Here is a 13,520-nt window from a genome sequence, read left to right on the forward strand (position 1 = left end):
AACAGAGATCTGTGGCAGAATGTGGCACAACTGATATTATACGATCATTTTTGTGTCTTGAAGTTCTCTCAATTTTCCATGCCTGAAGACATCGGATGCCACATTCTGTTATTGCTCATAGTTTCTATATTTCCATATATCACCATTCTGAAAATCATCTGTTTTAGTTACTATAGGTCAGCCAGTTGGTTAAATACTTGCTGATAAATGGATAAGAGCCAATTCTGTGTTAATATATGCAAATGCAGCGAGGTTCTTCATGTTACCAGTTCTACTGAAAAGGTATTCTGTGTATCCACTACCTTTTCCTTCAAAACAATAATTTGCTCTTTTATAAAATAAAGAGTATGCGGCAGCCTGGTTGGTTTATTACAGGATGCATGCGAGTTCAGTAAGCTTGTAACGTCTGAACTGTACGTTGGCCACTGAAACACACATTAGCTTTCTCCTTTATTATCCATTAGTTTTACAGACTTACTATTAAACCTCACAATCCGAGCAGCAAGTATGGACTGCAGACCGTGACATTTCCCATGACAGCCTAGCGAAAAAACAGTCAACGTTTTATAGCATAATATAACGTGCAAGGTACTTTACAGAGCGAGTCATATTTCACGTTTTGCAGAAGCCATGCTAATGGTCGTACGCGTTAGCAGACGATGGATTTACACCTCTGAAAAGAATCCTGTAGATACGCCAGCAAAATTTCATTGAACACACTTATACCGCTCTGTGGCCAAAAGCCAACGAAAGGATATGAAGGGAGAAAATGAATGTTTTTCAGCATGGCCACTAGCTGTTCTCTTGGAAGCCCCATTGCCACGTTTATTAATTCAGGGGTCACTGTGACAACACATCGCCTTCAACGATGGATAAAACGTAAACCAAGATGCCTTATAGACCACACACTACAACCTTCACAATATTACACACTCTAATCCCCATAATTCACATGGGAAGGGGAAAAAATACGTCTGCTACTTGTTATCCGTGGCTAACGCACCAGATTTTCAAGATTTAGAATTTTTACCGATGTCAAATCTGCCACAGTGCCACCAAAGGAGGGGGCTCGAGGTGCTACTAACATCTTTCTGGTAACATAAATCACAAGCTCTTGTGCTAGAATCCCAAAAGTAGTGCGAGCAGAGTGTACAAAATAAATACATTAGCACACGGTTATAGTTTCATTGTGATAATAGGATGTCATGCTTAAGAGGGTTTTCACATCTTTTTCATTGCTAAATGGACTATAGTCCCTTACATGGTTACATTGTTTTTAAAGTAATAGATTATTGGCTAATAATGACAAATAATCTCTTTTCTCGGACAAAGGTTGTTATGAATGACAGATAATCCCTTATCGTAGAACCATTACTCACTGCGGAGAAAATGAAATCCTGCAAAATAAAGGCACAATATTGCACGAGGCATAGTACTTACTGGATGTTGGGATTCGGGCTGTGTGTTGGTCCTGCACAGAGAGAAAAAACGAGTGGTTAAAATATGCCAACTCAAGGAAGGACTGGTCATTTCTGAACATGAGAATTAATACGTGCAATTGTTAGTCTTCTTGTGACAGCTTGGTAAAAACATTTAGGCCAACTCATCCTTATAGTTGCTATAGTCTGATTTATCTGTGATTTTATCAGTATTCGGTGGTGTCCCCTGTGAGGCTGACCATCTCTCATTGGTATAAATGGCTCATATTTACAAGTGGGATGTGGGGCATGAAATCTGGCTGGTGGATGGTATGCTCTGCCAGTTGTTTGTGAACTATTGGCTAGAACCGATGAGTGCCAGAGGTCAGCGATGGTAGTGCTATAATATAAACAACCCAACATATTTCACCAGTTCATTTACTGTTGGATTTTGTTTATAAATAAAAGTTAACATTGTACAGACTGTTGGTTGACTTGCAAAGCTTCAAAGCTCTAAAGTTCTGTAGGTCTACGTTTAAAAGACCCAGAAATAGGATACCACTCTTGGTGAACTTGGGGTTTGTCTCATTGGTGTACTTCTAGCAGTACCTCAAAACCATTAGAGTACCTACCAACAAAGAGTTGTAAAGTATGGGTACTTGGTTGGAAAAATATAGTAAAATGCCATCTAATAAAGGTGCATCCACACTATCCTCCAGAAATAGCCCATGAATATTATTTCACACAACATACATTAAATCTCACACTAAAAGCTTACCAAGCCTGACGAAGAGCACTCCAGTGGCAATGATGGTCTTTATCCCGTTGGTTGCCACACACTGGTAATATCCGGTGTCTGTAGTGTCCAAGTCTTGTATCCTCAACCGTGAGCCATATTCGGTTTTCCTTATGGTAATCCTTTTGGGTTCCTGAACCACCGGAGCGTCATTTTTCAACCACTTCACATTGGGAAGTGGATTTCCTGCTACTTTACAGTGGAGGGTGGCGACCTGTCCCTGAACGATGGTGATGTTGTTAACAGGTTCCAGAAACGTCAGGAAGTAACCTGGAGGATACAACAGAAAAGGTCACCGAAGATCAAACTGCAGTTGGGGTAAAATAAGGTGCCTTGAGGCACACTTCTGCAAACTACTTGACTAGAAAAGTATAGGGTTTCATTGAAATGCAAGCACTTCTGATAGATCGGTGCTTTTGTACACACGCCATTACGGGTAATACAAACATAACAAAGGCAAAGGAAAACCCATCAACAATGAAAAAAGAAGCCTGTTTGCACTCACACACGCTTACCTTTAATAATAATGGCAAGTACTTAACAATACTAAAACATTTCTTATTTTTAAGAGCACTATAACGTATTTGAATAAAATGTTGGTTTATACGTGAATAAAATGTTTTAACAATATGTGTGCCAAAAAAAAATGTGCAAACCCTTGCAATTCAGTATGTGTTTTGGATATTTAGCACCTCCTCGCCTACATCTTCAATGCCCCTAACAAAAAACATAAAGTGAAAGCCTCAGTTTTAAGAAGAAAAAAAAATAGAATTATATATATACAACCCAACTCATGCTTCTTATTTTGTCCAAATTTGGAAAGAGAAAAAATAAGCAGTGGGCGGAGGGGGGGGGGTGCATGTGTCTGGCGTGGGCATCAGCCAACTGAGAAAGCAGAGTAAAGAAAGAGCAATTATTCGGTTATTACAGTTCCGGCAGCAGAACAAAAACATGATCCTATTGCACACATACTCCAGGGACTTCAAAGACTTGGTAAGGCTGCAGCGAGGGATTTACCACTTACCTCTCGCTTTTTAATCCTAAATACCAAGCTGTATAAATAAGTCCAGCGCAAAACGCTAATGTTACTAAGAACGTTTTTATTTTTTTTTTCTTCCCATAATGGCTTGCTCTAAAATAACGTCCATGTTTTGATACAACTACAGTAGCCCTAAATATTTATTCTAGGAAAACACATTAAGTTCAACTTAATTAAGATGTATAGTATAGAGGAAGTTCAACAAATGCACAAGCTGATTAACACAATAAACGGGCAGGATCAGCTAATAGAGAATAAAGATTTCTGCTTGTGACACCGTCAACGAATGCCCGTTCACCGTGGCATAGCAAACAGATGCAAGAGGCAACTATCATTTTCCTTAAATTAGCGTTGGGTGCCAGTTATACAAATTAAGAGCATTTTCCTTGCTTTTGAACATCAAAAGCAATGAAAGTGAAATTAGCATAATAAAAGTTAAACGAAACTTTGTTGTTCCAAACTACAGTCTGTACGGGCCACAGGAACAGCACATTTTGTGAATGTTACTTTGCACGTTGGCAGTGATATTACGGTATCACACGTGGCATTGCATGTAAATCAATAAAATGTTACACCGCTGGCAAGAGCTCAACTGTTTGGTCCAAGTGTGTCACCCCTGCTATAATGCCACCCACTGCTAGATCAGGCTGTTACATGTTGGAAAGGACCTGTCCTTGTCTTGCCAGTGTATTACCTCATATGAAAACATTACATCATACTTGGTGTATGAATCAAGCTGCTGTTTTCTAGGGTTATTACTACAGTTACGTGGGCAAATATACATACAGTACTTGTTTGGACACAATTATGTAGCACTCGAGAGTGGGGCCACACTGGAACCAGATTGAGTCCGGGCATACTTGGGAACTCTCTAAAGGAGCAACATAAATATTAAACCTATTAATAGCCGATCAGAAAGATTTTATTTTAGAGACTCACTAATGGAGGTAACTGACATCAGTGCATTACGATGCATTACACAGAACTAGCCTGGCCACTTTTCCACAAGATACCCTCTGTGGTTGGCCCTTCATAATGCATAGTTGATACATTTAAGGGGCTACACAGCGATCGTACGCATTAAAGTGCATAGGATGGCTGGAGTGTCCCTTTGAGGCAGGTTCCAGTGATAAAACCACTAAAAAAGCTTTCTAAGGAAAAAAAAATACACATTACATTTTGCAAACACACAGTGTATCAATAACAGTAATACAGAAAAAAAGTTACTGGAAAAGGCACATTGGACAAGCAACAAAATACGTTTTATTCTGGCTTCAAACTGTGCCCTTTGTATGTCTGTGTAAGGTCTACTTGTGCCAACCACAACCATGTTTCTTAAACTGGAACAGATTTATGGGTCTGATCAGTATGCATTACCGTACGACAGATAAAAGAGCTGAGCTGTGAAGGGTGTACAATGAACGCGTGGCAAATGGTGTTCAATGGTGTTTGCATGTCTTGGAGAAAGACAGTTGTGGCACCACTAGAGTATTCGGGAAGAGGAACGTGTATTTGGGATCAGCAGTAATGTAATAAGAAGCAGCTAGTGTTGGAAGCTGAGCATATAACTATTTCTCCCGGTCTGGAGGAAGAAGAAGCATTTCTCTGTTAGTACAAACGCTGCCCTTGTCTTAAGTAGAATCAGCCCTGGGATTCAGAAAGATTTGCTCCAGCAGGCATCAAGTGCAACAACATAACGCCAAAGAAGGACACTTTTGTTTTAGGGGGTACGTTTACAGGCGTGACTTGGGGATGCAGCTATATTAAGACATATTATGTGTGATTACGACCAAATGATGGCTGTTTCTAAGGTGTTTTTAAGAAGATTTTACTTACACAATTACATATGACTGTTTCTTTGTACATTATTGTGACTTTTAGGGCTGAAGAACACACTGATACCCAGCAAACATTCTGATCTCAGTAACATCAGGGGAAGAAGGTGGGATCGAGGGGTTTGGGACCTAAAGAGGGTCACCAAAGTACCTGACTGATTCTAGACGTTGCATGTGGACTGCAGATTTAGAAAGAAATCTTGTCTATGGTCAATTTAAATGATCAAGAATGGAATTTGCTGTTCGGCGAGCATCTAGTGCACACATCAAGCCTGCACACAAAGCGGGGGTCAACTGCATGCTGGTAAATATTAGACAAAACGTGTTCTAAGCAACACGACAGGTAATAAATATAATTAAAATATAACCTTTAAATGTTTAAATTATGTAGCGTTACAGCAGCAGCCAGAGGTTTATTATGCCCTGCTGATTAATTACAAGTTTGAGGTTACTTTAAGTGACAATTCTCTATAGCGTGTTAAACGGCATAGAGCAGATAAAGAGCTCTCAAGTGGACTGCCTGGGGAGTAACGTGTTCAGTCATCGGACACATTCCCTTCACAGCCTCCTACAAAAATACAAATAGCACCCAGCAAAGCAAAAAAAAAAACAGGCATACAACTTACTTTTACACAGTTAGGTTTACAAATAGCACTTTATTTTTTGTTAGCTTTAATTGTAAGGGGATGTGAAGAGAGAAATATGTGTTATCGCCTCAGCTGGAATCTGCTAGAGAAACCAAAATGGCTACCAGCAGTAAGACTGTACACATGACCCTCAAAATGGAGACAATTCACTTTTTTATAAAGGTATTTTATATCGCGGTAAATACCCAGAAGTCAACAAAGTATTGTAAAATAATGAACAGTCAGTGCTGATGTTTATGTAAGACAAAAGGCCTCATTTTTGAGGGTCAGGAGCTGTAATAAAATATGGAATGGCATATACATGGTTTACACAGTGAAATCAGTGACATTGTAATCCTTTCTTGAACTGCCAAATAAAACGAAACACCCAAGTCTGTTTGACAATTCACATAAATAGCAGCAAAGTAATGCACGCATAGTTCATTAAGTGGATGGTTATGAGACCTCCTGCAATCTCTGTGGGGACTGTATGATCAGATATAACCACACATGGCCACATTCCGCAAGGGACGCAAGAATGTGTATCTGAAGCATTACATCTCTCCGTGATGACTTAACAAGAGCTTTGTTCTAAGGACAATGGGGTTATACTTTTAAAACAGACAAAAAAAATATTGTGGTGCAGTCACCATGGCAACCAAAGCAATGTTCCCTCCGACAGCTCAAATTTTACCACAGAATTGCTCTGATAAAAACGCAGACTTTAACTGCAGATAAGAACCGTTTGGTCCATCTATTCTGACCATGTTTCCTGATGAAGACTCAAAGCTAAATCAGTCCTTGGTCTTGTCTTAGATTCAGGATAGCTATATCCCTATCACATGCGTATTTAAAGTCCCTTATTGTATTAACCACTACCACATCTTTTGGGAGGCCACTTCCTTACTACACTTTCTAGATACCATACAATATATTGAATGTCTTAGTGAAGTCCAGCCAGTTGCAGGCAAGAGGCGAGGGGGAAGGAGCCCACCAGATTTTGTCACAGGCTAGGTTTGTTTTCATATGATCTGCATGAACACCAAGTAACTCAACTGTGTCTTTAAGAGGCATTGATAAAACTATTTTCCCCAATTCTGTAGACAAAACATGCCTCGGACAGTCATTCCTAGGGTTTCTGTTCCTGCATTTCTCATCAAAAGTCAGGGAGCTCAGTCACAGAAAGGCACGTAGTCTTCACATATAAAACGACATGCCTTTGTTTACCCAGCCAGGAGACTGAAAGCTTTTAGGCTGCTCATAAAATCAACTAACCACATCCAGTAAATGAAAGTCCTTTTCCTTACAAGGATAAAGGGAATAAAAAATGTTCAGCCTGGTAAATGCTGAGCACTGGCTACATCTGACATCATTTCCAGTAGAGCGTTGGCATTGTTCTACTGAATGCATGCTTGGGTGCAGATCACAGGGAAACCCACACCAACTAGAAAGATAAAGACAGCGTGGAGACAACCACCAGCGTTTAATCTCTTCCCTGGAGATGAGGGCTGATCACAGGATGCTACTGATATATAAAGTACAACATAATGATGCATAGGGTCTTCATCACTTTTGCAAGCAGGACATTATAGACGGTCAAGGGCATACATGGGGCTGTAAAGCGTTTAATTAACCATTTAGAAGCTAAAGGAGTGAGTACCACTCAAACCTTGGAACTTTCAGAAATGGCTCACCTTGAGAGCCATTGAGAGCAGGCTGGACTCACATAGCGCCTATCTTACATACACTACTTTTCCCTCATACTGACCCTGAGTCCCAAAAAACAGCTGAAAATTGAGAGACTCCGTGTGAAATTGCCACGTCTCAATGTATGCTTTTACTTCGTACACTGCTCGTCCAGTGGGAATCTATGCATTTGGAACAAGAGTAGTATAACACTACAAAGTGATTCAACAACTGCACTTCCCCTCTAATATCTAAAGCAGGCTCACATCAGGATGAGTATATATCTTTCAGATATTCAGTGGGAACCTTGATTTAAGAGTCAAATATAGTTGATTGGTGCATTTGGTAATGTATGTCACCCAGTCTAATATATTATAGTACTTAGCAAGGGTTGTATTTCACATTCTACTAATTTAAATTCAACATAAATGTTATAGTTATATCCATGCTCTGTTTATTGGATCCACATGTACAGCATGGAATTTAACTGAAACAAATCTATCCTGAAAAAGGCAAACAGTTAAACTTAAAATAAATCACTTAAAATAACCACCACCCTGACTGGGAAATGCACCATATGGTCAAATGAAATACACATATGCAGTATGTATGTATATATGTATATATATATATATATATATAATAAAAATATATATATATATTGCCCTGTCACAATTTGAATTGTTGGTCATGTTGGGTGGGACTTATAGTGCAGATTGCCCTAATAAACAAATTATTCTGTAGCACACCAATGTATATTTGACCAGTTTTTCATCATCCACTCAGTGAAGTGTCAGAAAAGGTTTAAATAGCTGATTTAGTGGTTTTTGACAGTTTATTTCAGGTCTTCACAAGAACCTCACAGACGATTATTCTTAAATGTAATCTTGTGCTGACCTGCCAGAAGAGATCACCTTTCACTTGACCCTTTGCACTGTCATTGCCAGATGTCAGCCGTTCAGGTGGTGCTGCCGAGTGTCGGTTTTCCATTTGTCACATAGGATAAAACAGCAATTTACTCAGCATTGTTGCTTTGATTTGTATGTCTGCTAAAAGGCGTCTTCACTGTTTAAGACAGAACACCTACAGATTATTGGAAATATTGCTGACTGTCCAACGTCCCCAGGATTACAGATGTGTAACAGAGGTGAATCACACACTAAATATGCTGAGCATTGCTCTGTAACGGAAGTGTCTACATTCCTAATAAATCCAAATATGCCCTGAAAGCATTACTATAAATGTTCCAAGACCTGCTGGTTAACCTCATTTAATCAGTCTACTTAACTGAAGTGCATCAAAATCTGACATGGTATTTCTATCTCCCAGCAGTGATCCACTTCATGGATTTCTGAGGATCACATGAGTCCTTAAAAAACAAGGAACGTAGGGGTCATATACCGCTTATAAAAGCTTAGGCTGTCTAGAAATGGGCCATTCAACTCGGGTCATCTAGGGGCCTAAACAGGCCACAATTTTGGATATCCAAGCTTTAGCCCAGACATTGCAGTTAAAACTTCAGGCAGGGATACAGGGAATTCTTGGCCTGTTTGTGGCCATCAAGGATTGGAGTTGCACAGCCTTGGTCTAGAATGTCCTTGGTGCCAAGGATATACAAACAGCAGAGAATTGTTCTTTAAACACATCACCATCTTTATTTTCACTGAGAATGACAAACTGTTGCCTTGGACTTATTGGAAATAATACAATTAAAATAACACATGTAGAGCTAATACTGCATGGGGCAAGCAATTCCACAGCCCAAGTCACCCTCAATGTTGCATTCAAACTGCTTCATGATTTACAAACCAACTGTTTACAAGTACATATTTCTGAATCAACTGTATAAAATATGTTTTGGGAAAGATGGAAGCTCTTTATACTGGTAGTTCATATCTTCTAGAAGCCCTCCACAATACATCTTTTGAAGATCCCCTGTACAGAAAAAAATTGCTTAGTGTAACCTTACTGGGAGCACATTTAGAAAAGAGAAAGTGCCCTTTGAAGTCATCTTAGCTGTGCCATCCAGTCACGTTACACTGTACAGGCGTGAACTCCTAATGTGATAATGACAATGACACAAGGTCACTTTTTCCTACATATGTAAAAATACAGATGTCACTCCTGGGGAAACACTTTTGTTTGGCTCTTTGAATATTCTAATGGCTGCCCCCAGGAGGCCATCCAACCAAAGCAGTTGGAATAGACCTGTGTGGTGTTAATGGAACAATAATGTTCTCCCACAGCTGGAGGGCTGTGCACAAACTGGATGCTTGGTTGGGAGTCTGCATAAAAAAGCCTTTGAAGAGACTTTCACGGGTGAGAGGAATAGTTATGATCTGATGGAACGTGTAAATACAGCAGGGGAACTGTGAAAGCAAGGAAGATATTCTCACAACAGAGCTGGTACACCCAGTTCAATGGTACTACCATGTTTTTGATCCCCTGGTCCAGGGCTGCTCAGTTTCATGCCTTTGGGCCAGATGGCCCTCGAAAATAAAAAGGTTCCCCTTTGTTCCATTTGAAACCTATAATATCTCATGCCTAACAGTTGTACAGGGCCATTATTTATGTTGCAGCCATATATATTAACTAATAAAACATTGTGTCATTATTTATATGCACATCATGCTTCTTGAAATATATCCATATATTTTTTTTAAAAGGATAAAATATGGATTGATGCTTTTCTAGCAATAACCCCCCCATATAATCACTCCAAGCTAGCTGTAAATGATAGGAGCCGGGCTTGACCCACAGCTAGTTCCAGGTTGGTGACCCCTGCACTAAAATACAATTGCATGTAACACAAATATCTGAATGAAAGGCTTTCATTGTGCAGCTGGTATTGGGGATTTAAACAGTAAATATTTAGAAGTAACAGCCCCTGACCTGCTTTATACAATTCCAGGAACCAACTGGACAAACTGACAAAGTATTTGTTCGCACTGTTTCGTTGTATTCTAAGTAACAACTGTGGATAATAAACAAGGCTAGATAACAAATGTGCAAATGTATATTGATACACAGACAAAGAGGTATGGTAATGCTTTCAAACAGATCGTCTTACCCATCATAGTGTGAGGTAACTAACCAATGTGGAAGAATACAATCCAAGTTTGTTGTTAGCAACACTACTGAATGTCTGTAGGTAGAAAGTACGAACATAAAATCTAATAGTTTGGGAATGTTTCGATTTTGTAATGCCAGGGGAGCATGAAGCTTGAAAGTGTGGTGGAGCACCATCTCCCTACAACATGCTAAATATCATAGAAGGTTAAGGAGCCATTTGGGTAGAAAGTGGGAAAACTGGAATGATCAGTAGTAATTGTATCAATTAGTATAGTAATTCCTCCACTGTTACCACCTTGAGCCAGAATTGCTTGTTACATGTAATCCTCAGCAGCTGGACGGCTATCTTTTGGCTTCAAGGGACTTAAGTTTCCTATCATTTTCTCTTTGGAAATCGGCTTGTTCCCTTAAATATCCCTACAGCCACGCTGAGTGTTGCAAAATGTCATATCCCATGCTGAAGGAAGTCACATTTTACCCGTTATTTTCTGTTTCATCTGAACTGTTCAAATCTGAGTGATGGATGCACGCTCATACTGCAAGCCAACGCAATGTATGTGTAAATAAAGGGGTCTGTTTTGTACTAAGAGATATGCTTGTTTGTATTTTAGGAGGCAAACCTGAAACATTAATCCCTGCCTAGGTGATAAATGCCAACTGCAGGGGTGAGAGAGCTCCATCCACAGAATAAACAAAATACTCCTGAAAACACGTCTGACTAATTACTTCCTCGCTGTGCGCCGGCTCAGGCCAGAACACGGCTCCTGCATGATGGCTCAAAATCCTCACTAGGTGGGGAATTGCAATAGTGTGAGTTGTTGCATGGTTGTGAATTGAGCTTGGATACAACTCAGTCGTGTATATTATAGGTTAGATCATTGTTATCAAAGTAGTAGTGGTGAGCAATCCATTGTATACTGTATTATATAATTGAATGGCCCATGCCACACTAACCCCACTATACCATGCCCTGTGCCATCCCTATGGTCCAGCCATTCCATTTTTTACTTCATTTTACCTAAATTTATAAATTAGATTGTGTGTTTCATTTCTTACTTAAGAAAGCATTGTCTCTACCTCCTATATCTGGAGGTAATTATGTGCATTCAGCCATCCAATATAAGAACAATGCAGACAATTACATTTGCCCATATGCAGTAAAGCGGATAACACTACATTCACAATTTCTTAATCACCTATCCCATTCTACAAACGCACGTGTTCACAGGCAAGAAGAACATTTGCAGTCTTTTTGAGCTTTACGTTATTGTTTAAAATGAATAGGCTTCCAACGACGACACATAAAACTCTTGGGTTTTAGGGCCACTAATGCCATTATTACTTTTCCCACTGAAAATGTAATATTCCCACCGCAGGTCTACAGAGCAGTCTCACAGAATGCACGTGGCTGTAGCGTGCATAGATTTTATATAGCTGCTGTGTGGTCAGAGTGATCAGACAGGTTTATAACAGAAATAAAGCAGAGACCCATTCAAATGTTCTTTTTAAGAGCAGCTTATACAAAGAACTGTGGAACTGCATGACGCTAGCACACAATTTAAACATATTCTCCTATGCAGAATTTAGAGTTTTCTCTGCCACAGACGTCACCACGTTTTCTGGGGTTTGCTTTTATTTAGCTGCACGGTTTATATTCATGCATTTTCATTTAACGGTTGGAATGGTTAAAGAACGGTAGCTAGTGAATAAATATGAAAATATTTGGGGTTGGGTGTTCGGTTTCCAAAACATTGTGGTTATTGGTGTTAAAATGTTAGACAGAAGTAATGTGTGGCCAAGCTAACAAAGAGGAGACCTCACGGCTGTGAATGTGGTCTGTATCAAACCAGTCTACTCGACGGCCTGCACTTTAATACACCATTCAGTGGAATGTGACGGGGATCTGGCTGTCAGTAAGGAAATTACGCACTGGTCACCATATCTATGGATGCAAACACCACAGTTTTGACCACAAGTGTTTGTTTCTGATTTTTTTTAAATCATGCTTACTAAATAATGTTTTCCTGATGCACATGTCCCCACTTTATTGGATTCCAAATCTGTATTGTTTGAAACCTTTGGTTGATAGATAATTAGTACAGAAATCTAGAGGTGTGGTAGCGGATTATAGGTCCCCTGTAAGGTATCATAAAACGTATATATAATGATGTCACTTACCCCTTGGTGTCGGCATAAGTCGGTCATGGCTATCCACTTGCCCCAGTGGGTCATTAGAATCCGGTAACTCAAATTCACCTGCAACGTTAAAAAGGGTATATAAATTCAGTTGTTCTCATTATTTACTCTACTCAGCTAGTCCAGTAAACATTAAAAATCTGATTTCATATTTTTACTGTTATTTAAATACCACGAACATATCCTACACTTCATTGTCGACATCAATAGCAAATATCACCAGCAATTCCAATTAGTGCCTACAAAGAACAGGTAGAGCTAAATGCAGAGGTAGAAAAATCTCCATAGAGCTCGCTCAGCATTTTGGAATTTGAAACGGTTGACCAGCTATCCCACCTGGGAAATAGTCTGGGTTTCTCAGCCTTTACGTGGTCTTCTATGCCAGTGCAAGCGCATGCCTCCATTCTTCCTTGTGCTGTGCTATCAAAAATAAGGATTTGCAGCACGAGGAAGAGGATCCTCCTTGGTAAAGTAAGTCTGTGGAGTACTGTCCCTGGTCAAGCCTTGGGTAATAACCCTCATCACTATCTGCTCTCACACTTATTAGATGAGGGCAGAAGAACATTCAAGTCACATAACCATCAATGAATGTACCCTACTAAGCTAGCTACCATATTTCACACTGTATGAACTTGTCATTTCTCTATCTGTTTTTACTTTTAACGTGTTGCAATAAATGTACTTAGACCTTTCAGTGCCAACTGTAAGTACAGTACTGCGCTAAAGTTGTGTTAATATCCTTGCATGGAAAAGAGTACACAGGCATCTGAACAAATGCAGATTTCACGCTGAGGAGTATTGAGCATTATTCTGCTGCTACACATTATCAAGCTGGGAATTCCTAGCTCAGCC

The 13,520-nt window shown here is 39.6% G+C and overlaps 1 protein-coding gene across 1 annotated transcript in view; it reads right to left on the reverse strand.

Moving 5' to 3' along the window:
* Positions 1-13,520, reverse strand: part of ROR2 (receptor tyrosine kinase like orphan receptor 2) — a 76,153-nt gene that overhangs the window by 9,600 nt on the left and 53,033 nt on the right. Inside the window, exons 2-4 of the mRNA XM_053467840.1 lie at positions 12,651-12,728; positions 2,197-2,484; positions 1,441-1,471 (exon numbers count right to left, since the gene is read on the reverse strand). Coding sequence (XP_053323815.1) covers positions 1,441-1,471; positions 2,197-2,484; positions 12,651-12,728 — 397 coding nt within the window. The remainder of the gene's footprint in view (positions 1-1,440; positions 1,472-2,196; positions 2,485-12,650; positions 12,729-13,520) is intronic.

This window comes from Spea bombifrons, chromosome 1 (genome assembly GCF_027358695.1).
Source record: "Spea bombifrons isolate aSpeBom1 chromosome 1, aSpeBom1.2.pri, whole genome shotgun sequence".
NCBI lineage: Eukaryota > Metazoa > Chordata > Amphibia > Anura > Pelobatidae > Spea > Spea bombifrons.